At 46.2% G+C, this 22,329-nt stretch overlaps 2 protein-coding genes across 5 annotated transcripts in view; both read left to right on the forward strand.

Annotated features, from left to right (window-relative positions):
* Positions 1-11,742, forward strand: part of cux1a (cut-like homeobox 1a) — a 51,562-nt gene extending 39,820 nt beyond the window's left edge. Inside the window, exons 15-23 of one of the 4 annotated variants that reach the window (XM_078098319.1) lie at positions 201-1,010; positions 1,755-1,838; positions 2,365-2,466; positions 2,589-3,124; positions 3,230-3,383; positions 4,047-4,337; positions 4,469-4,657; positions 6,441-6,705; positions 7,018-11,742. In XM_078098319.1, the coding sequence (XP_077954445.1) occupies positions 201-1,010; positions 1,755-1,838; positions 2,365-2,466; positions 2,589-3,124; positions 3,230-3,383; positions 4,047-4,337; positions 4,469-4,657; positions 6,441-6,705; positions 7,018-7,522 (2,936 nt within the window). In that variant the 3' untranslated portion in view covers positions 7,523-11,742. The remainder of the gene's footprint in view (positions 1-200; positions 1,011-1,754; positions 1,839-2,364; positions 2,467-2,588; positions 3,125-3,229; positions 3,384-4,046; positions 4,338-4,468; positions 4,658-6,440; positions 6,706-7,017) is intronic. The other 3 variants (XM_078098320.1, XM_078098321.1, XM_078098322.1) reach the window with 3 other exon arrangements.
* Positions 11,743-12,048: 306 nt separating this feature from the next.
* On the forward strand, positions 12,049-16,009 carry cux1b (cut-like homeobox 1b). The gene is made up of 9 exons (XM_078098323.1): positions 12,049-13,021; positions 13,113-13,316; positions 13,890-14,002; positions 14,131-14,247; positions 14,366-14,449; positions 14,711-14,767; positions 14,862-14,942; positions 15,037-15,101; positions 15,194-16,009. Exons 1-9 carry the CDS (start codon positions 12,877-12,879, stop codon positions 15,240-15,242), a joined length of 915 nt encoding a protein of 304 aa, XP_077954449.1. The 5' UTR covers positions 12,049-12,876; the 3' UTR covers positions 15,243-16,009.
* Positions 16,010-22,329: the final 6,320 nt, after the last annotated feature.

The raw sequence follows: 22,329 nt of genomic DNA on the forward strand, positions 1-22,329 counted from the left end.
TAGCTTACAAGAAAGGTTGAAATCACAAATGCATGGCCACTTTGTCTGGGGGGTTGGCAAAAAAGGAGACAAAGTTCACAAATTTGGAAAAGAATTGATAAAGATAACTTTCAACTTTTGTTATTTTTTTTTCTCTCTTTTTGGAACCCCTTTTTTGTTGACTCCCCCATAATGCACGGTGTGTTTGACCTTTCTTGTAGGGTCAGCCAGGCGAAAAGGGACAGAAGTGTCCTCACCGAAGGAGGAGACCATGCCCGGCGACTCCTCTTCCTCGCCCCCTCCTCCCCCTCTCTCTCTCCCTTCCTCCTCCCAGCTCCCCCTGTCTCGCACTCACACAGACCCCCTCAACACTGCCACCACCACCACCACAACCACCAGCGGCGAAACGCACCCTTTCAGTCCTACGGGCATTGGACAGGACTTCTACTCGCCCGTTTTCCCTCTGGTGGGCGGTAAGATGGCTTTGAACTCCCTCATCCAGAGGCAGCTGCTTCAAACCTTCTACTCCAAAGCCTTGCAGGAGTCCTCTGGAATCCCCAGTGGGGCTCTGCTGTTCACCCCGTTCACCCCGACCCTCAGCTCCATCCCTACCTCCACCCCCGGCGCTGGGTCAGCGGCCGTCCCTCTGGCGGCCAGCAGCCCCCAGCCTCCTCCGGCCAGCCCAGACATGGCTCCCGTTAATGGGAGCAGCACCGCTGGCAGCGCCCCGTCCCCATCACCCAGCCACTCTGACGCCACCACGGGAAGTATTTTGGACGGGGAAGACATGGACACGGCCGAGATCGCCCGGCAGGTGAAAGAGCAGCTGATAAAGCACAACATTGGCCAGCGCGTGTTCGGCCACTACGTGCTGGGACTGTCCCAGGGTTCGGTCAGTGAGATCCTGGCCAGGCCGAAGCCGTGGAACAAGCTGACGATTCGGGGGAAGGAGCCTTTCCACAAGATGAGGCAGTTCCTCGCCGATGAGCAGAACATCCTCGCGCTGCGAAGCATCCAGGGGCGGCAAAGAGGTGAGGCTGTGTGTCTTTCATTTGTCCGTGCGTGCTCGAGTGTGTGTGTGTGTGTGCGCGTGCGTTTGTCTGTGCGTGCGTGTGTGTCTTGCATGCACACTGCCCTGCACACAGCCAATGATGAGCCCCGTCAATATGGACTAGCTTTTTCTTTTTCTTTCACTTTCCTTGCTCCCATCCTGTGTCACACCTGTGTGTTCTGAATGAGTTCCTAATCACGCACTGATCCCAAGAGCCTCTCCTAGCTATTGTGGTCAATACAGAAACCTTTCACGCATCGATAGTATTGATTGGTGCGAACCAGGGGGAAGGCGAGGGTACTGTTAACTACGGGTTGATTCGATTCGCCTGGGCCGGCTTTTGTTAACGCATCAGGACATTTTTGATTGAAGTTGGTCTCCGTGGTACACCTAAATATAACATCCCTAGTCCCAGGCAAAGTCTTGTGTTTTTAAAGAACCTGGCTGCAGTTAGTATCCGCCCTGTTAGATACTTCCTATTAAATAATTTACCCTTCGGTAGTGCTTTAATATTCCTGTTTGGTAGAAGTTTGATTCCTACTGGGGCCACAGATGGTGAAAATCAATGCATTTACGCTGATCTAATGTGCACTGGATGGAAGTATCCACACATTTGCAGAGCATTATAGGGCACCATGTAGTCTAGCTGTAAAACAGGAATAATTAAAAAAAAACAAGACGCACAAGTGCTGTAACATAGTGTGTGGTATATTGTTTTTAACAGAGGGCTCAGGCCAGCCCCAGCTTAGCCGAGTGTTTCAGGATGTTCCGAAGCGGCGAGCCCTCTCCAATACAGCTTCACACACAGGTCTGTCCCCTCCACAAACAGAGATGTTAGCACGTTCTGTCTGTGTGGCATGTTGTTGCTGGGGTGAACGGTATCTGGCGTGTGTGTGTGTGTGTGTGTGTGTGTGTGTGTGTGTGTGTGTGTGTGTGTGAGAGCTGGCGTTTATTAACTTGCGGGCAGGCTCTGAGATATACATGGGCCTTGGAGGTAACCACACAACTGCAGGGACTTGCGTCAAAGGAGAAGCCAGCATGTGTATTTAGGGATTTTATTGGTAGTTGTTATTCCGTGGGGAGCATTTACTGTACAAACCCTGTAGCATGTGTGCATGTGTGAGCTCCTAAGGGACCAGAGAAATTACAACAATCCCTCCAGTGTAGTTGCCTTGTACCTCAGTGGTGGGAATGCTGTTCTTTGTGCCGTGCTATGCTGTATTAATTAACGTCCTTTCTGCTCGCCTCTTCACTCGCTCTGCGGTTTGCTATCTCTGCTGCTTATTTCCGACAGGATTTTTCACTCCTCCCTTTCTCTCTTCTTCTCCTCGCAGGTAACATCACTGCCCGTGTCCGCACCCCAGAGGCCGGTTCAGATGAGGCCATCAAGTCCATTCTGGAGCAGGCCAAAAGAGAGCTGCAGGTGCAGAAAGCCGGTGAGTCGTGGTTTTCTCGACGGATTTGAGGTAATACGCTGCTGCCGTGAGTGTTTGTCGGTGTGTCTAATGACCTCCCCCCTCCCCCATCCTCCACCACCACCTTTCCCCTCTCTCAACAGACTTGTCCCACGTTCAACCCTCATATGCAGGACTGAAAGGGGGGGGCGCAGGGGGCGGCGGATCAGACGAGGCAATCCGCTCCATCCTAGAGCAAGCTCGCAGAGAGATGGAGGCCCAACAGACTGCACTGGAGCCCCTCCTCAAGGCCTCATCTTCGTCTTCCTCCTCAGCATCACTATCTCACAGGGACTTCCTCAACTGCTCGCTCACCGCTCCCCTTCCCCCTTACAACCCCCTGGCCCTCTCCCTCAAGAAGCCCCCGAGCTCCCTCCTGTCCTCCCCCTCATCCCCGTCTCCAATCCTGGACTTCAGCTCCAGCGTGAAGAGAGAGGGCAGGGCTTCTTTGGGTATCGACATGTCCGTTGACGGAGTTCACAGGCTGGGTCGGAGCTCCGAGGGGTCGGCCCGCTCTGGGAGTTCTGGAGGAGTTGGTTATTGGAGAGAGCAGTGGTGGAGCAACATGCATACGGACCCTCGCAGGGCCGTATCCAGCCAGACAGGAGAGGAGAACTACAACCAGGAGGACTCCAAAGAGGTAAGGCCTGTGTGTGCTCTCTCTCTCTGCCCATGTGTTCGGATTACTCTGCTGTTCCTGTACGGTTGGTCCATGTCCGAGCCATTCTCCGTCATTGTGTTCCAGGGAATATTGAGTGACAGTCTGTCTCGACACAAACTTGACACAAACCGGTGGAACAAGTTGAACCAGAGGAGCAGAGAGCCGTACCTCCGCATGCAACCGTGGCTCAATGGAGACCAGGGGCAAAACACACACATCCAGCAAGCTCAGAACCAAGGTAAACAAGTCACAAGCGCGCACACACACACACACACACCAGCACATATAGTATATGGATTCACACAACCAAGCTCTTTGGGCTCGAGCATTACTCTGAAAGCCTGATTAGAGCCGGTGGCTAGTTGTTACTGTCAGTCTGTCACTCACACAATCTCTCCCACCCACCCACCCAACCCCCCCCCCCTCCCCGCCCTCCCTTCTCCTCCCACCATCCCCCCATCCTCAGTGCTGTGGCAGTGTCAGCCAGCAAGCTGCTGGTTTGTCATGTCATAGACAAGTTAGTGTTGCAGAGCCAGATGGCAGCTCCGTGTGTGTGTGCGGGCATGTGCGTGTCTCTCCTTCTCTCTGGGGGTGTAAACAGCAGCTAATGTACACTGACAGCTCCTCATGACTGCTCTCTTCCAGCCTGCTGAGCTGCACAGCAGTACAACACAGACACAGACAGGGAGATGAAGGAATAGGCGGAGGAAGCCAAAAAGGCTTCAAACTGAAAACTTAAGCACCTTTGCTGTTTGTTTAACAGGAATTAAGTTGGTTGATGTGGTGTGACTGAAGTCCCTCCAAAACCCAGCAGGGAGAGGGGATGAAACTGTGTTTTTCCTACATGGCGAGGTGTCTTCTAACCTGTGGGGTATTTCTCACCCTGTCTGTTCTCCTCAAGCAGAGGGTACTCCCAAGACATCCGCCAGCTGCAGCCCCGCTCCAGAGTCCCCCCTCAGTTCAGCCGAGGAGTCTGTTAACGGTCTCGCAGGGGATCCACTCGCTCCACAGTCCTCCAGTCTCAAACTGGCCTCCGAGGATCCGTCGGGTGGGGAGTCGCAGCCCGGCACCCCGCTCCCTGTTCCTGGTCATTCTGGTCTTAGCATCCAGGAAATGGTCGCAATGTCTCCTGAGCTCGATACTTACGCCATCACCAAGAAGGTCAAGGAGGTTCTGACTGATAATAACCTTGGTAAGAAGCCCAGGAGGTGTAGTTTAGTCCCTCCCCGCCCCCCGCCCCCACTCAATGATGATGAGTTAGTCAGCCTTTGAATCAGTTCTCCTAAATAACCGCTTCGTTTCCCCTCTCCTTCGCCTATCCAGGCCAGCGTCTTTTTGGGGAGACTATCCTGGGTCTGACTCAGGGTTCCGTCTCAGACCTGCTGGCCAGGCCCAAACCCTGGCACAAGCTCAGCCTGAAGGGCAGAGAGCCCTTTGTCCGCATGCAGCTCTGGCTCCAGGACCCACACAGTGTGGAGAAACTCATGGACATGAAACGCCTGGAGAAGAAAGGTGTGTGTGTGTAGGGAATGCTCAATGACGACAAATGGATGCACACTTCACTTCCCAAATAATAAACAAAAGACCTCGACATCCTGAAATGCATTCATAAAAATAAAAAAACGGCATCCTTTGAATTACACATGCACATCTGCACACACAATATCCTTTGTGCAGGACAGGGGAGCATGTTGTGCAGATCACAGTCATCTTGGTGTGATGTCAGTACCAATCAGGACCGCAGACATCACATACTGTATTGGATGTGACAGCTAGGGGACTGCCGGGGGCCTGCTTACTCACAGTCATCAGCACTCCTCTTCATCATCGTCATCATCATCATAATAATTACCAGTGTCCATAAGCTCGTATTTTTATAATTTGTCGCGCCGCGGCTCATTTTATCACACATTCGTTCTTTATTGCCTCGCGTTGGTCTTAATGCGTGTAAGCGCAGAGCCACGAGGCCTCGCCGCTGCCTCGCAGTCGCCCCCTGACTGCCCACTGGAAGATCTCTGTAGAGATGGGAAAGGCGTAGTTCGATCCTTTCAGGAGGCACGAGCATGCGGGGTCAGTTCAGCCTCATAATATCGCAGACGAAGCACAAGGGCAAAGACAAAGCCGACCGTGCACCAGTGTGTTTGGGGTTCGGGCGCGTTACTCTAAATTCAACTCTGTTTCTGATTATTGACCCCAAAGTAATGCATCCAAACAGCACCGGTGAATATTCCTGGCCGACAGCAGAGCCCAGAGGAAAGACATGGACCTAGTGTAGAGTAGCCATATTTGACCTCTCACCCCAGCGGTTCAAGCCTGCGAGACAGGACACAACTTTCTGAGTGGTCTAACCTTGCTCTGAGTGCTTTTTGCCTGCAACACTAATATATCTGGCAGTGTTTATTGGGGTTGAGGAAAATGACAACCTCATGCAAAGCTGCCATGAGCTGTTCGTTCTCATCTGCTGGTGCCCCGAGTGGATGGTGCTGCCTGTGTGCTTTTAAAATGGAAGAGATGCTTTCATTGTTGGGACTTCCTTTGAAAGACAATAGCTCCACCTAGGGGCCGACGAAGAGGACGGACAAGTTATCTTTGTAGGACGGTGTCCCATAATAGATGTAATTCACACGAAAATTGGTTGACAGACTTCATGCTCATCTTCAAAGACACCAGCTCTGTTACCACGGCACACATACTTATATGAGGTAGTTGTGGTGGAAAATAGTGGATAATGTCCTTGTGAGAAATCCAAAGTATCTTAAGCTTGTTTGTGAAGTATTCAGAATACACACATCAAACATGAGCCAGAAGTACAGACGGAAAAGCTGAGTTGAGGGGAGCAACAAAGTCTGGCCAAGCTTCTTGGTGTAAAGAGAAGCTTTAATACACATCAGAGACGACAATCCTGCACAAAGGAACTGGGGCAGGAAACAGATGTTGAAGGAATACACACTTTGACCCCCCCTCCTCTCAGTGTAACCGTAGACAATCATGTTTTGACAGACAGAAAGACAGACAACAGATGGATCGATTTGAGGACCCATGGCTTCCAGCTGTAGAAACACTGTGCCACCGTAAATTAGTTCAGGTCACGGAGTTCCCAGGAGAGGTCACTGAGTTCCTGAGAGAACTCCGAGTGCCTGAGATCAATTTTGCCTCAACAATAATATAAAACAAAAAACTGGTGATTCTAGATATGTTGATGTTACTCTTCCTCCCGACTTTATTCATCACTTATGTTTTATTGATGTGTTTCCTTAGGTAACATTCTACTTCTCATTTTTGTGTCATTGTTCAGCTTACATGAAGAGGCGGCTGAGCTCCTTGAGTGACAACCATTCGGTGGACATGGGCTTAGTGGGGCAGGATTACATCCAGGGCTCCCAGAGCCCCGGACACCAGCACCTGAAGAAGGCCAGGGTGGTGTTGGGCCCAGAGGAGAAGGAGGCCCTGAAGAGGGCCTACCAGCAGAAGCCCTATCCCTCCCCCAAAACCATCGAGGAGCTGGCCTCCCAGCTCAACCTGAAGACCAGTACCGTCATCAACTGGTTCCACAATTACAGGTAAAGAGAAGCCCTTTGATTTGAAGTGTTTGTGTCACAAGTCGTTCTTCAAAGGACATTGTGATATAAACTTAGTTCTGACATGAATCTAGTTCTATTTCCATAGAAAAACCTTTTTGTCGCTTGTAAGCTTTTGTGTTATTGAATTAATAGATTTATATTTTTAAAAGCTAATTGTTTAAAGGATTTAGCATTTGAATCTTATGTGCTTGTATCGTCGGCCACGTCGTAATTTCATGGGAAGGGCTTCAATGACCAAATTGAACTTCAGGATTCCAGCATCGCCACTGAACCCGTGTGTGTCTCTACCAGGTCACGTATCCGGCGGGAGCTCTTCATAGAGGAGATCCAGGCAGCTGGCGGGTTGGGGCCCGGCAGCGAAGGGGGCTCCCCTTCCCTCCGCGGCTCCAAATCAGGAGAGGGGGACAGCTGTGACGGGACGGAATCCGAGGGCACGGTGGAGACACGCCAGGGACTGGGCATCGGCCTGGAGGATCACAGAGGAGCATGCAAAGACGACATGGAGGTTGAGTCCGAGGCAGGGGGATCTAATAACTCCCCTGACCAGTTTGACTGCATCGCCTCAGGCTTAGTCGGGCCGGGCTCCAGCTGTGGACAGGGTGGACTGGGGCTCTTCAGCCTCACGGAGGCGTCCTCCAGTGGCTCTGCCTCTAGTACTAACATCCCGGCCTCTGGCCCGGCCAGAAACCCCAGGGACAACAATCTGCGCAAGAAGAAAGCAGCCAATCTCAATAACATCATCCACAGGCTGGAGAAGGCTGCCAGCAAAGAGGATCCCTCGGAGTGGGAGTTCTAGTTCCCCCTGACCATCCTTCATCCCTCTTGTCTCATAACCTCACGACCTCTAACCTTGGACCCCTCCTGCTCTGTTCCAGTTGGAGAGTGGACACAGCCAAAGTCAAGCTCAGCAGCCATTTTTATTACATAGAAGCTTTCTGAAAAGAGGAAAGGAATATAGAGTGGTTGGCAAAACCTCCTGAAAAGAAGATTTACTGAAATCCTAGAAGAACAAAATAAGAGAACTTCCGTGTCTCTCTGTTGTGTTTTTTTTTTTAAAAACTGAGTTTTGTTTTTGTACTGAGAAAAGCACTTAGCCGTCCTGCTGGCCTCGGGCCCTGCTGTACCTCCCCCTATCACCAGCCACTGGTGCACCAGACTGGTTAGTCCTGAGCTGGGGTCTGACCCACAGCTGGGGTTGAAACCTGGACTCAGAAACACAGGCCAGGCCTGACACAGCAGCTGTCACAGTGAGAGACACTGATGGGTTATAGATGGAGACAGGAACTTTCTTACAAGAACTCTCACTTTCTTAAAGGAGATTTTTTTCCGCTCTTCTTCTCACCTCCCAAGTGTCCACAAACCTCCCCTCACTCAGTGAGACGCCTCATTTTTCACACTGTAGAGTGACTGTTACAAACCCTTTGCCTTTTTCACTCACTGCGTGTGTGTTTGTGTGTATGTTAGGGATTGTGTCAGTGTGCACCTGTTGTGTGTGTGTGTGTGTGTGTGTGTGTGTGTGTGTACACACACACCTAAAAATTGTGTATGTGTGTGTGTGTTCTCTTCTCAATGGCAGCATGTTTTGTTTTTAATCTCACTCCTACACTCTTAAGAGGGTAGTGGAAGGCCTGCCGGCTGAGCTGCCATGGTTACTGATGTAAGAGAGATGAACTTTGACCTGTTGTGTCCCATATCCTATCCTGCTGACAGCCATGTGATGGCCAGAAGGATTTCTAATTCCTCACAAACACACGCACTCATCTGAAGAGGAAGGATGGAAGGAACCCTCCTTCCGCCTCCTTAAAAATCTTCTTTTAAGGATGAAGGATGATCTCTTCATTTTGATATTGCAATTTGGTTGCCAATAAGAGATTGCACAGTCTATTGACTCTAAAGAGTACAAAATAGGGAATTTTAGGAAGAATTTTTGATTAGTACAAAATAAGGACAGAAAATGAGAAAATAACATCTTACTGTTTAAAAAAAGAAAATCACAAAAAAAAAAAGTTTGAAATGGAATAATGTTGCATTGTTGAAATACGATACAATGAATCCACGTAGTACTGTAGCTGTCTGACATGATGATACGATACATGTCTCTTGTTGTTTTAGTTTGTGCACGTCACAGCTTTTACCCGGCACTGGACCTGCTGGGTGTGTGTGTGTGTGTGTGTCTGCACCACTGACACATTTTCTCTATTCACAAACTCACATGTTTTTATAGGCCAAATCAGGAAGAGTGTGTTTGTGTGCGTGTGTGTCTGTGTCTGTGTCTTATGTCTGTTTGTATTTGCCTGCATGTAAGTCAGGGTCGAGGTCAATTCACAGAAAAACATTTTATGAAGTAGATTGTCGATAATGGAATTCTTGACTGAGAAGAAAATGGGTTTTGTCGAATGAATTGCAATGTGGAGTACTAGATCATATCTGTACTTTCTGCAACTCGCTGTCAAAGTGAATTCTCCCCAACCCTGGTATGAGTAGTTACCACTCCCCTCTGGTCCATCCTGTATCCAGGGAAGTTTTGCATTGAATTCTACTGTATACACTACAAATTATAAGGCATATCACCTCCTCCCTGTCCCACACAAGCCCTCAGTGCCTGTCAGCCTACTGCCTCCCCTGTGTGTGTGTGTGTGTGTGTGTGTGTGTGTGTGTGTGTGTACGCGCACGTTTGCATGGCTGCATGTACACACATGCCTGTCAATACATGCGTGTGCACAAGTGCGTGCGAGTGAGTGTTCAGTCTTTCCAATGAGTGGGGTCATATTTCGGATCTACTTGCACACACTACTAGTGCACAACTGACACCCTTCTTTAAGCTGTTTGATGCGTTACCATTACATTAATCTTCTCACAAAGTAGTGTAATACTATGATTTACTGTAGCTTGGTTTTATTGCTATTTTGCATTTATAGTTTGGTTTTTATTCTGCTTATTTATAGGTGCTGTATTTTTCATTTAATGTCTTATCATTTGAGTTGTCTATTTTTTAAGGGATTATACTGTTCCTGAGGGCAAGTAACATTTTTATTAGACGTATAGACTGCCGGCAGTATTGGTTATTATTTACAAAGATGTACTAGTTCTCATTTGTTTGTATATTCATGAATCCTAAAGTTTAGTGTCATTTCAATAGCTTTGACAAAAATGTGTTTGCTACAGTTCATGCTCCCGTAAGCATTAAGCTTTCACCACAACAGTTATGCTCTTAACTTGCTTGCTAGAGAATCAAAGTACATATCAAGATCAGCGAACATGTGATAGCATATCTCTTTTCCTGTTTCCTATCCTCCAATGATGTTTTTCCGGCTGTTTCCTGGGCGAGCCCAACACTAACGCCGGGCGGGGCATTCGGCCGTCTTTAGGTAAAGGTCGCCCACTCGGCAATCGCATTAACACAATTTACTCTTTGTCAAATAGGTCAAATGAAATTACCTAAACTTGAAAAACACAGGTTAACTTGAAAGGGGTCACATCTGCCAAATTGAGATTAGAGAAGTGTACCAGCTAGCCAAGGTGCTACGTCAGATCGAACCGATAGCCAGCCTATGATTATGCAGAATCTATATTGCAGTCCGTAACAAAGCACTTACTAGGATCCTCTTTTGGGACGGGGTCAGTAAACACTACAACGGAGAACGATCCTGGGAAACGTATTTAAAGTGGTTGTGAACCAAGCACAAACTCTTCGCTTCACCCTAACTAACACTAGTTAAATCGTCAGATGGTTTTCTGCGTTATATACTGTATTCTTGTACAGTAGCCCCCTAGTTCCTCCTGTACAGCTGTAGATATTATGCGCAAACACCTGTGTTGGTTCCCATCCCAAAGTCTCCTCAGTCCACCCTCAAGCCTCCCCTCTCCCTCAATGTACTTCCAGATGATTCACCGCCTCTCACAATAACTGATAACCTCATTGCACGGCATTAAGATACATCGTTTCAAATCGGATCTTCTAGCGTATCTGGTAATTGTACGACTCCTCAAACATTGGCGCTTCCTGTGGTCGACCTGATGTGAAACATCCGTCTTCTGCAGATTACCGAGAGCTCGTTCTGTTGCGTACTGCTTGGACCGGACAACCACAGTGTGTTTTAATGGTGATGAACAGCTACCGTAAAGAATAGAAGCACTTAACCCATTTTCCATTTTATAGCAGGATCCATCAACCCCACCTAAACAACGTGAGACCAGATCAGATGTGTGCCTGTAACTGCCAAGCAGGGCACCAAACCAGTGATGTTCTTTTAGATGGAGACCATTTCACCACATTGGTTCACAATGTGTCCCACGTGGATTTCTCATCCACTTCATATTGGTACTTTAAAGTCAACTCTCTTGCGCTTGCTGGAGAGGGTTGTGTATAATTCCTGGAGTGCGGCGAAAGAGTAAAAGGAGCTTGTGTATTCTCGCAGACCCGCTCGGTCCGGTTCCCGTTCCAGACCGTTGTTTTCCCACAATGCATTTGTTAAATTGTACATAACCTAAACTAGCAGCGAAAGGCCAGAGCATTGAATGAAGGAGGAAGCATGCAGAAACAGCGTACACTGTAATAACACTGAATTTATTCATAGGGCATTTTGTATTTTTCTGTTTATGTCAGGTTTGCTGTGACATTAATAATGGCACTACAGGTATTGTTGATGACGTGTGCCAATTCTAATGGTTATTTGGAAAAGAGACTTGCAGTCGATCAAGTAGCTATTGATTCACTATTGTCACAGGATGCTTTTGTTTGAAGGCAGGAGGAGAGAAGGGACGATTCAGGACTTTTCCATGATCCACAGATATTTTTCTACAAATTTAAATCAGATGATTCTATACACTGTTGAATAACATTGTAAAGGTGTAACAGATGCTGTATATCATATCATGTTTTCTGAAGTCGTAAAGCTTTACTGTATGATCTGTTGAAGTAGTGGTTATTCATTTGACATAGTAGTTGTAATGGAAGCCTGAACAGCAGCACTGGTCACCATATTCAGGAAAAAAAGAAAGAAAGAAAGAGAAAAACCTCAGATGTTTTTTGTAATACTTTTAGAATATATCCCATGAAGTGGGTTTTGTAAGGAAACACTTTCCGACTCAGTGGTGCTGTATGCATAGCACACTCGGTAATACATACACACATAATACAGCACAACACACTCTTTTAACCCCCCCTCCACTGTCCACTGTACCTGCGTGCTTTTTTTGTTTTCTTTTTCGTGTATTGACGCTCCCCTCACACATTGGCTCCAGCTAAAGTCTTAAACCCTTTTCTTCTTATTTCTTCAGCATTTCTTGCTTAGCGCCACCATCTTTGACGCTCCAGCGGTAAACATCTGGAGCGACGAAACATTTCAACGAATGCTCACAAGACTTAAAAGAGGAAGCAAAAAAGCCAAATAGTGAAGTAGTGATCCACCTCTGTTGAACGGTTTCTGACTGCCGCTACCTTGTGTCGCCGCTTCAGCTCACCTATAGCTTAAACCACAGTATAGTCTGACAACCAAATGACCCGGGGAGATCCCCCCCCCCCCCCCCCCCTTCCCCAATAACCCCCCTCTCCTCCTTTTTGGAAAGCTTTAAGATGCTTGTTGAGGCTTTAGCGAGTTCAGAGTTGCTTTTAAATGATTTCTCCAACCTTCAACGATGTGGAAGTAATAATTTTCATAACTTCTCCCACTGCCGATGTTGTGAGTGTGTGTGTGCGCGTACATGTGTGTTGTAGTACAAAAGGCTGCATGACTGTAAAGGGATGGTTAAGATGTTTTTTGAGAGTTGTTTCCCCAGCACTTCAGTCACTCCTGAGATGCTTTATCCTCCTTTTTGGGGTCTCCCTCCCTTTCGTTTTTCCTCATGTATCATTGTTTCTTTATCTTTCTATTTACTAAACGTATCATGTTGTTTGTTCTCAGCACTGTAAAACAGTCCCTTCTACAACATTGAAAAGCAATATCACTGTATGAAACGTTCACAATGTATTTGTTATGATTGACATTTGATTCATCATCATTATTATTCACATGCACCCTAGGTGTGATAATTGAAGTAAATCTCTTTTATACAAATACTAAGAGTGTGCTGTGGTAGTTTTTATGTTTTGCTTTTTTTTTTGCCGCTGCCAAAAATTCTTGATGGAAATGTTCCTTGTTGAACTCACGGATGGTTAAAAAAATGAAACAAAAAGGTATTCTCAGAGAAAAAAGGTCTGTTAGAAAGACAGGGAAGGTGTGTAGCAGTCACCTGAAAGGGTCTCAGTCAGAGGTTGGGTCTTTTGGAAGGCTCCTGCCATTCACAGCCTCCACAGGTGAGCTATTTTTGGGGGACTATAAATACAATCGAAAGACACAATGAATACAAAGTAATCCAGCAATTGTCCCCCCCCCCACCCCCCACAGGCCGTTATTCCGAGCTGCAGGTGGAGTTCTCGTCTGCCGTGCGGACCAGTGGCGAGCAGAAGGAGCTCATCCTGAAGCTGGAACACGACCTGAGCACCATCCAGGCCATGTCCTCCCTGCCGCGCCCCGACGCAGACGGGTCGGAGGTCAGCAACATGGGGAACATCCCGGATCCCATCAAAGAGGCCTCTGCGATGTTTACTGGTACGTTTCTCCCTGAAAAGAAAGTAGGGGCTGTTGAGAAGATATCTCAGCGTTTTCTCTGGACCATCAACCTGAGAAAGAGGAATTGCAACAGAGAGCTAAAAATGTCGCCAGTTGAGTTGAAGCACTTTGGAATTTGTATATTTAAGAGCACGCTGAATTTAAAGTGACGTACTGCAGAAAGCTTGAGGTGAATTAACCATAAGATATCACTGCCTACTCAGAAGGTTTCTGTACATCTGAGCTTTTTGTTTAAAAAGGTAAAAATATTAATTTATACTTTACGTCTAAAGAGGAGTCCAAATAATTTTATCTTTAAACTAAGAGTGATTCATACGGTTCCGTTTCCTTTGAATTTACACTCGGGTCCAGTTTTGAGGTCTTCACTCAGCTTCAGACTCAGTCTGCAAATACAAAGAGACATTCAATTTCAACCACAAACTATTATTAAAATCTCCAAATAAATCATACAACCCGAGATGAGAAATATATTCATGTTAAAAGATCAAATGGACGATGGCATTTACTCTTCTTTTTTTCTTTTTTTTTTTTTTTAATCTGTGTATCTTCCAGGTTCAGGCTTGGGCCCCCATGCCGAGCTTCCCCAGGGTCAGATGGACTCTCTGCTCTCCATCATCTCCAGCCAGAGGGAGAGGTTCCGCTCCCGCAATCAGGAGCTGGAAGTTGTGAGTCACGATCTCTGCCGCACACACACACACACACACACACACACACACACACACACACACACACACATCCTGTATTCCTGGGTCATTTTATAGGATAACTCCTTTCTCATCTGTTTTCTCTGCAGGAGAATCGCTCCATGCAGCAGACCATGCAGGCGCTGCAGAATGAGCTGGACAGCCTGAGAGCAGACAACATCAAACTCTACGAGAAAATCAAATTCCTGCAGAGCTACCCTGGCAAAGTGCGTGTGTGAGCATGAGGGGATGGATGGATGGATAGATGGGCTGCAGTGATCTTCTCGTTTCTCGTACCTAGTTGATCTTGTTGATCTTGTTTGTGTGTTTTTCTCCTGGCTGTAGGCTGGCGGCAGCGACGACACTGTGATGCGTTACTCCTCCCAGTACGAGGAGAGACTGGATCCGTTTGCTTCCTTCAGTAAGAAGGTACGAGAAATACCTTCAGTCCATGCACACTGATGAAAGCACCGGAGATCCCTTTGGCCGGTTATTTACTGTAATAGTTTTTGATATTCGACAACTGACCAGGCGTGGATGACACAACGTCCTAATTGTGCACCTCCTTACTCAAAATATCCCCCTTGAGCAAATACAAGTGCATCTAAAAAACAACTGACACCAAACATTCACTACATGAGTTGAGACTTTCCAAATGATGTTTTTGTTGAGGCTATTCTGTGTTTGCAGGAGCGTCAGCGTCGATACCTGAGCCTCAGCCCGTGGGACAAAGCAACCCTGAGCCTCGTAAGCCTCAATCTCACTCACACTCACACACACACACACTCACACTCTTTGTACATGTTCTATATCTTGACTAATCCACTGTTGTGTCTCTCAGGGCCGTGGGATTCTCTCCAACAAGATGGCCAGGACTGTTGCTTTCTTCTACACCTTGTTCCTGCACTGTTTGGTCTTCCTGGTGGGTCTCCTTTCAGCCCCTCGGTCAGTCCCGTCGGCTGCAGTGATCTGTATCTGTTGACTCATTCCTTCTTTTTTTTTCTTTTTTTTCCCAGGTGCTGTACAAAACCGCCTGGAGTGAGAGTATCGGTAGAGATTGCTCCGCCTTTTGCGCAAAAAAGTGAGTTTGTCCATAATATTTATATTGATTACATCCTGTATGAATTGCGGATTTGATCGGCAGGTATCTGATGTCATTTTTCTCACTTCCAGGTACTCTGACCACCTGCACCGTTTCCATGAGAACGACCAAAACCTCTGAGCTGGTTCAGCAGCATGCATGTCCTGCACGTAGAGCTGATCGTGCTCCTGAGGACTGAGCTTCACCTTTTTGTTTCTGCAGTAACTCAAATCTCCACTAGGAGGCGGTGCAGGGCTGTGAACCGCAAATCAAAAGGTCGATAGATTCAAAGATGGGTTCTTCTTCTTTTCATTTCCTGATTCTTGATCTTTAACAAGTTGCTATTAATATATACACGTCTAGCAAAATAGTAACAGACGGTTCCGTCTTATACGTAATAAACATAATAATGAGAGCCAATTATTCATAATGTTATTATTAATCTATTAATCAGTGGCAGTGTAGAACAAAAATATAATGAAGACATTATTGGGGTTCTTTGTGGGTTAGGTTGGAATTTAGAGTAATTTGAGAATTAAATTAATAAAGACCAGGTTGATTTATTACTTCAGGTAATATGGTAAATGTTATTAGTTTAATTGCAGATTGTAATGGGTAATGTGGTTCATAAAGGATGAGGTGGTCATTTTAAGAGGTGGTGGAACAAATCATACAGTAGTTAAGTTTACTTATCATTCCTCTGAGGTTTTACTACTCTACTCAACTACTATGAGTGATTAAGCATAAAGTTTAATAAAATATGTCTTTGGCACAAAGAGATCAAGGTTTGCAGCAATAACACACTAGCGGTTAATGAGTCTTTTCTTTTCCAAGACGGAGTACTGTGCATTCTCCGGCTTACTTTCTTTTGGCAATGCAGATATATTCCAAATAAAGGCTATGCGCTATTTGTTTCTTGCGTCATTTTAATTTAAGATAAGCATTGGGAAAGATTGCACTATTTCAAATGGCTCATGTTGGATTATACTGTTCAGTATATTGATCAGAATAGTTTTGCATTTTGCAACCAGGTTGTTTCAGTCTGAAGACATTCTGTATTTTCTTCACCGTCAACGTCTGTCATGAAAAAGAAAAATCCAAAGAAGTCATTTACGACGACACAACTATCAACTTTTTATTCTGCGGTGATGCATTTTTCTTTTTTGCTTCATGAAGTTCTCCACCGTCGTACACTTGTCTTTTATTCCTCCTTCCATCAAGCCGAGACGCGTGGAGGTGTGTGGAACACCGGCAGTGAGACGTTTCCGCCCCGGACGGACGAGAGGATGAGATGAGTCGACTCGGCTTTGTCGCTCAGGCGCATTTAGTCCTGCGCCGTCATTCCTGATCGTCCTGATCATCTGCACTGGTCCTGTTGATGGTTCACGCAGGGTGTTGATGATGATGTTTGCAGCTATTTGGGCTACAGTGCCTACTTGTTAAAAATCCCTCTCCTCAGAGGAACCGTTGAGAGGCATCGATGAGCCACAGCGTTTCACTGGACAATGTCTTCCAACTCTGGACTGATCTAGAACTCGGTGGTCAAAGGTCACTGTAACCTCACAAAAAAACCCTCAAGAAATAATGTGTTAATCGTGACAAATTCACTCCGATGTCCCATCGAGTGAAATAAAGTGCTTACGTTTTGAATCAATCCGTTGTCAGGGACACACAACTGTGAGGGTTTAGGAAATGACTAAACTTAAAGTATATAGTCACAACCCGTTTTTAAAGGGCGCACCTCCGTATGTATGAATGAATGGGTGCAGAGACACGTACAGGACGGGGAAGTCTTAAGTCACTGTTCACCATCATTAGAATTTAAACAGATCAGTAATATTACAATAGTCTTTTTTTACACAAGTCGTTGATGGACCAACGTGGGCTCATCGTGACCCGCTCAGCGAGGCTTAGGGTTAGTCTGGTTAGGAAGACAAAGTGGCCGATGTCTGCTGTGATCCACAGCGTAAATGTGCCGGTGACTCGAGCCTCAGCAGCCCCGCTGACGGCTGCCTGCACTTCAGTGGGGCTGCATTTTTCATGAGCGGCCTCCGCTCAAAAGATCACCTCAGCGCAAAGCCATGAAAGAATAACGAGACCGACGGATGACACATCTCCATTTTGCCCTCTATCTCAAGCCCGCTTTTGCTTGTGACTCAGCGCAGACTGAGCGATTTCGGCCCAATTACAGCCTCAGCCTTCCTCCCGGAGCAGCATTCACCTTTACCCTCAAACCTTCGATTCACACACCTTTTTTCCTTTTCACTGCGCCTCTCCTCTAACCGGCCTCCATCTTTCTATTTCCTACACATTCCTCGGCTGGGCTTCTCCGGCTGTCGTATCGACAGATCCATAAATATTAACAACGTCAAACTGGAATAGTAAAAGTCTTCAGCGGGCCTAATGGCCCGGGCTTGTTTTCACCGCAGTGCACGGTTCACTTCATCGTTGCTCAGAGAGCTTCCTTCAACAGCTGCACACGCGATTGGTCAGCATTTCAGTTCCTGCAGTGTCACGTTTATTTTGATGCTGTTTGAAGGAGGATACTGTGTGTCATCCTGATTTTTACCCATTATGAAACATTAAATGAATAAAGTGGATTATTTCCGCCTGTTTTTCCTTTTTTCCATAGTTCCATTGTGAACGCAGCAGAGGGCAGTAAAGTAATGCTTCATTACTAATATTATTAATTATTTAGGCCTGTTTGTCTGTCTGCTTGCATCGCCTTATCTGTTTTACCTATTGTGTGTGTTTAATGGCATTTAGCATAGAATAGAATTGTTAAACCGCTTTGGATGGAAGCAATGAGCCTTTTTCCTGGAAGGAGGACAACATTCTTTGTAGGAAATGGATTGTTTGTCAAAATGATGATGGCTAACCCAACCAAAAAATACGAAACCATCACAGCAATTTGTTCATGTAATAAGTTATAAAGGTAATGAACATTTCACGTATCTGGACTCCTTGTGGTTACTGACACGTCTTTATACATTAATATGATAGTTTAGACTATTTTGTACGGAAAGGGACTTCAAAGAAAGAACAGTTAATAATGGTTTTCTAAACATTTTTACATTTTCGTTCTAAATACTTAGAAAGTTAGAAGAGTTTGGTTCACGGCAGTTGAAAAAATAATTATGGAACTGATTGAATTCACATCGATTACCCAAAGAGAAGCTACATTTGAAGAACATTCACCATTTTTGCTTCATGAGTGAAACTTGTTAAAATTGTTGGTGGTTTGCCGTTCACAAACCATCAGTCTTAAGCTGCAAACGCCCCAGTGAGAAAGGACTTCTGTAAACACTTGATATGAATCCTGCTTCCTCCCATTCAGCGTCCTCCTCTTCATTCACCTCTCTGTGGCTGTAAAATCTCATTCATTGCTTTCATAGAACCAACACACCATTCAGGACTTTCCTCCTTTGTGTTGCTAAGTAGCACGGACCATAAACCGCCGAGGACACGGATACAAAGAGTATGTGTGTGTGTGTGTGTGTGTGTGTGTGTGTGTGTGTGTGTGTGTGTGTATGTATTTGGGAGGTTTCATTCATTTTATTTTGGATCAATCTTTCTGTCATAATCCCCTTTGGAAATGCCTCTGCTCGCCTTCGCCCTCCCCTCTGTCCGCATGCAGTTTCTTTGACGCCCTCTTCATCACCCTCCCCCCACGGCCGTTGCTATGGAAACAGGCCTCCCCTGTCAGGTGGCTCCGAGCTGAACGCTCCCCCTGCGCTCTGATTCGCTCCGACGTGGTCTGGCTGAATCACTCGGCCACGTGATCGGCTTCTCCGGATGCTGAATTTGGAGCTGGTCGTTGGTTGGCGTTTTAAAATGCTTTATGACTCTAACTACAGCGTTTATACACGTTTATACATTTACTAACGAAAGAAAGATTCACCCGCCGAAGTAAAATCCTGGAGGTCAGAGTAGAAATTTAAACATAAAATTGTAAGGTGTCGATGAGTAACATATTTCTGCTGTAGAGCTCATTTTTATCATATTTGATAAAATGCTCCAATTATTTTCTCTGTAAAACCTTGTAAGTACCTTGGACCTGTAGCTGTGAGAGAAGCAGTTCAAATATATAAAGTCCGTTTGCTATAATTTATTGAACGGTCTAAAACCTGTATTTAAGATGTATTCAGCTCCTGTCGCCTTCTCATGTGTTTCCTGATGCACAATTAAAGCTCATGTGAGTCTATTTCCAGCAAGCGACTTACTGACGCGCTTTTCTTGTTCCTGTTCATGCACACACAACCTCAGGTGTGACACAGAAATAACACACAGACACAGCGATGATGAGCGATGTTTCACCACCAGGTCGTCTAGGGATCAGTGATGGTGATTCATGCCACCTCAGTTTTGCAAAGGCAAGTTGGTGCAAGTTTGTGTGACTCAGCTGGTAGACTGACACCTTTTGACATTGTGTGAAGAGACTTAACCGAGGCTGAAACCAGCGAACACACAGTTTGATTGACTGAACTAAAGCAAGACTGGGCTGCCAGTGATCAACTAGTTAGCCGTAACATAATTCCATTTTATTATGTGACTTAAGTTACGTAGAAAACATTGCACATTAAACTGTAAGTGAACATTGACTTTTTGATCAACACGTGACATGAACGCAGGCCGACTGCGTGAAAGTCCCGTGTTTGAGCCTCATTCCGCCCCGGCCTCCTTCCTGCGAGGGCTTTCAGCTTTGAACAGAAACGTAATTATGATGCATCAAAAAAAAGAGAGTAAATCTACGCTGCACCTTTCACGTCTTCGTCTGTAGTGTCTCTGCTGCTTCTTTGGCTGACGATCGCCCATTAAAGCTCCATGTTGCAACATTTAAGAGCTGCTTCATTCATGCGTGCAGACGGAGCAGTCACACATTGGTACAGATGAAGGGTGCAGCTGAAGGAGTGTGTAGCTCGCTGTGTGATTTCCTGTTCTTAAAGCCGGCTGACACGTTGACCCTCAAACGGCGTCCGGCAGACAACCGCCACCTCAACCACTTTGGATGCTTTCACAGGAAATCGCCTCCAAAGCATCTATTTGTTTTCCTCTCCTCTGTCTTTCAGGCTGTCTCCCTTCTCTGAAATCTAAATGAGGGACATTTGTGAGCCGCTGATCGATGGCGCCCACCGAGGAGGCCGTGCTCTCTGTGTGCAGCGTGACGTTACGGGCTTCTGCTACACACGGGTCAGTGTGTCTGCACGGCGGTGACCTTTAGGGGCGCGGCGCTCGCAAGAAGGAACAAGGTGATAAGTCGATGATGACTCAATGAGGGGATTTGGACTTGGGGCGAAGGGACTAAAAGTGATGTGGGAGAGACAGCAGGTCTGTGGATGACCAGGAGGTTGTAGCCCCGCCCCCACGGATCCCGTTGATTCATCCTTCCGGCAGGAAATGTGTGAGGATCAATAAGCAGCGACGGTCTCTGGAGAGAGACAGAGAGAGAGACACTAAGCAGCTCCTCTCCTCCTTGTTTAAATTGAGACAAGCGATTAAAGTAAAAACAACAGCGGTGGCTCCTCTTTACTCAACTGTTCTCTCATCAAATCGATTCTGCTGGCTTAGATTGACTTTTGCATTGGACAGTTTAGAATGTGGCAGACTGGAGAAAATGAGTTATTGTAAATTTTTTACCAATGATTCTCCAAACTGTGCGCCCGCTCATCAGACATTCATGGGACCTCTGGTTTTGAAGGAGGTCTATTTTTACATTGAAGGGTTTTTGGGAATCCCTGAGCTGCTTCCTGGGAGTAAAACTGCCAACGTTTGCTTAATCATTTCTCTTACAGCTAATCATTACATGGATCGGGAAGAGCTGCTTACCGGCTCACTAAAGGAGTCGCCGCACACTGTGACCGAAGAGAGCAGATGCACAGCTGCAGATTTGAGAGCAAACACTGTCAGATGCTCGGCCCTCTCGCGACCACCACCAGCCCGTGTCTGGACCGGGGTTATTGTTTTTGCCCCTTAATCGCTCATTGAGTGAGTGAAGCTCAGCACAGCTTCGCTATTAATCCACTTTGAGAGGATTGACTCCTGAGTGGAGTAAACGTCACCGAGCCACGGGAGGGAAGTCTCACTCGTGCCAACAACGTAACTCCAACACTTTCGGTAAATCAGGATATTAGTGAGAAAAACACCCACGAGGAAGCTTCATTCATCCAGTCCATACTGTAACTGTGTGCGCGTGTGTGTGTGTGTGTGTGTGTGTGTGTGTGTGTGTGTTTGGCACTGAAACTGTTTTTGTTTTTACCGTGTTATTCAAGGCCCTGTGTGTTTCCCTGTGTCAATTGTCTATACTGTGAGGGGGGGTCAAATGTCTTACAGTATGAAGTATCTCTCACATGCGCACCAACACGAACACACACAGACACACACCCACGCACACACACTAGATCTCTCGTATTGTGTTGATAGATATAGCAACAATAAAAGGGCGTGGCTCATTTAAAGGGCAGTCATTTAAATAGCATAGATCAGTGAAACGCACGCGCACGCACCGAGGGAGGCTGCGGTCAGCGGACACACATCATTTGACTGGTATTCGAGTGTGCCTTCAAAATAAAAGCTTTGACAGTCACGTTAGAGAAGACACGTGTTTTATGGTTACTTAATCTGGCTGAATGGCTGTCTGCGAGGTTCTCTTTAGAACGGCAACTTTTAAGGAACCAGGAATGAAAGTGTTTTTATAGTACATTTCGGTTCTCTATGTGAGCATGAATCATTTTCCAAAGCCAAGGAACTATTTAATGTCATGCATGTAAGCCCTGACATGAAATAAAACGTTATAAATCTACTTTATTTTCCGAGTGTGGGTTAATCTGGCAGAACAGGCTCTTGGGCCTCTTGTGCCAACCTGCCACGCTTCCTTCCTTCCTTCCTTCCTATGTTATCTACTTTACTGTCATATTTCTAACTGAACTCTGTGGCAACTTCAGCTCCTCAATACTCTGATGCTAACAACATTATAACAACTACACAATGTGTTCTGACATCCTCAATTCAGAATTACCCGCTGTATTTCTGATTTGTTCAGTAATCCAAGGTAAACAAAACAGAAACTGAGTTCAAATGACAGTTAGTCTGTCCAGGGTAACGACACAACGGCTTAAGTGTCACTTTGTGATATTTTATCAAACGCAACACTCTAAGAATCGTGCCATGGTTTTAAAACCCTGAGAAAATATATAAAAGTATTTATAAGTGTATGTATAAAGGTAACCAC

Source organism: Gasterosteus aculeatus, chromosome 1, assembly GCF_964276395.1.
Source record: "Gasterosteus aculeatus chromosome 1, fGasAcu3.hap1.1, whole genome shotgun sequence".
NCBI lineage: Eukaryota > Metazoa > Chordata > Actinopteri > Perciformes > Gasterosteidae > Gasterosteus > Gasterosteus aculeatus.

Coding starts and splice junctions, on each gene's coding strand:
- cux1b (XM_078098323.1), top strand. CDS start 12,877: ATGGTTAAAAAAATGAAACAAAAAGGTATTCTCAGAGAAAAAAGGTCT. Junction 14,450..14,710: donor TTGCTTCCTTCAGTAAGAAG/GTACGAGAAATA, acceptor CTGTGTTTGCAG/GAGCGTCAGCGTCGATACCT. Junction 14,768..14,861: donor ACAAAGCAACCCTGAGCCTC/GTAAGCCTCAAT, acceptor TGTGTCTCTCAG/GGCCGTGGGATTCTCTCCAA.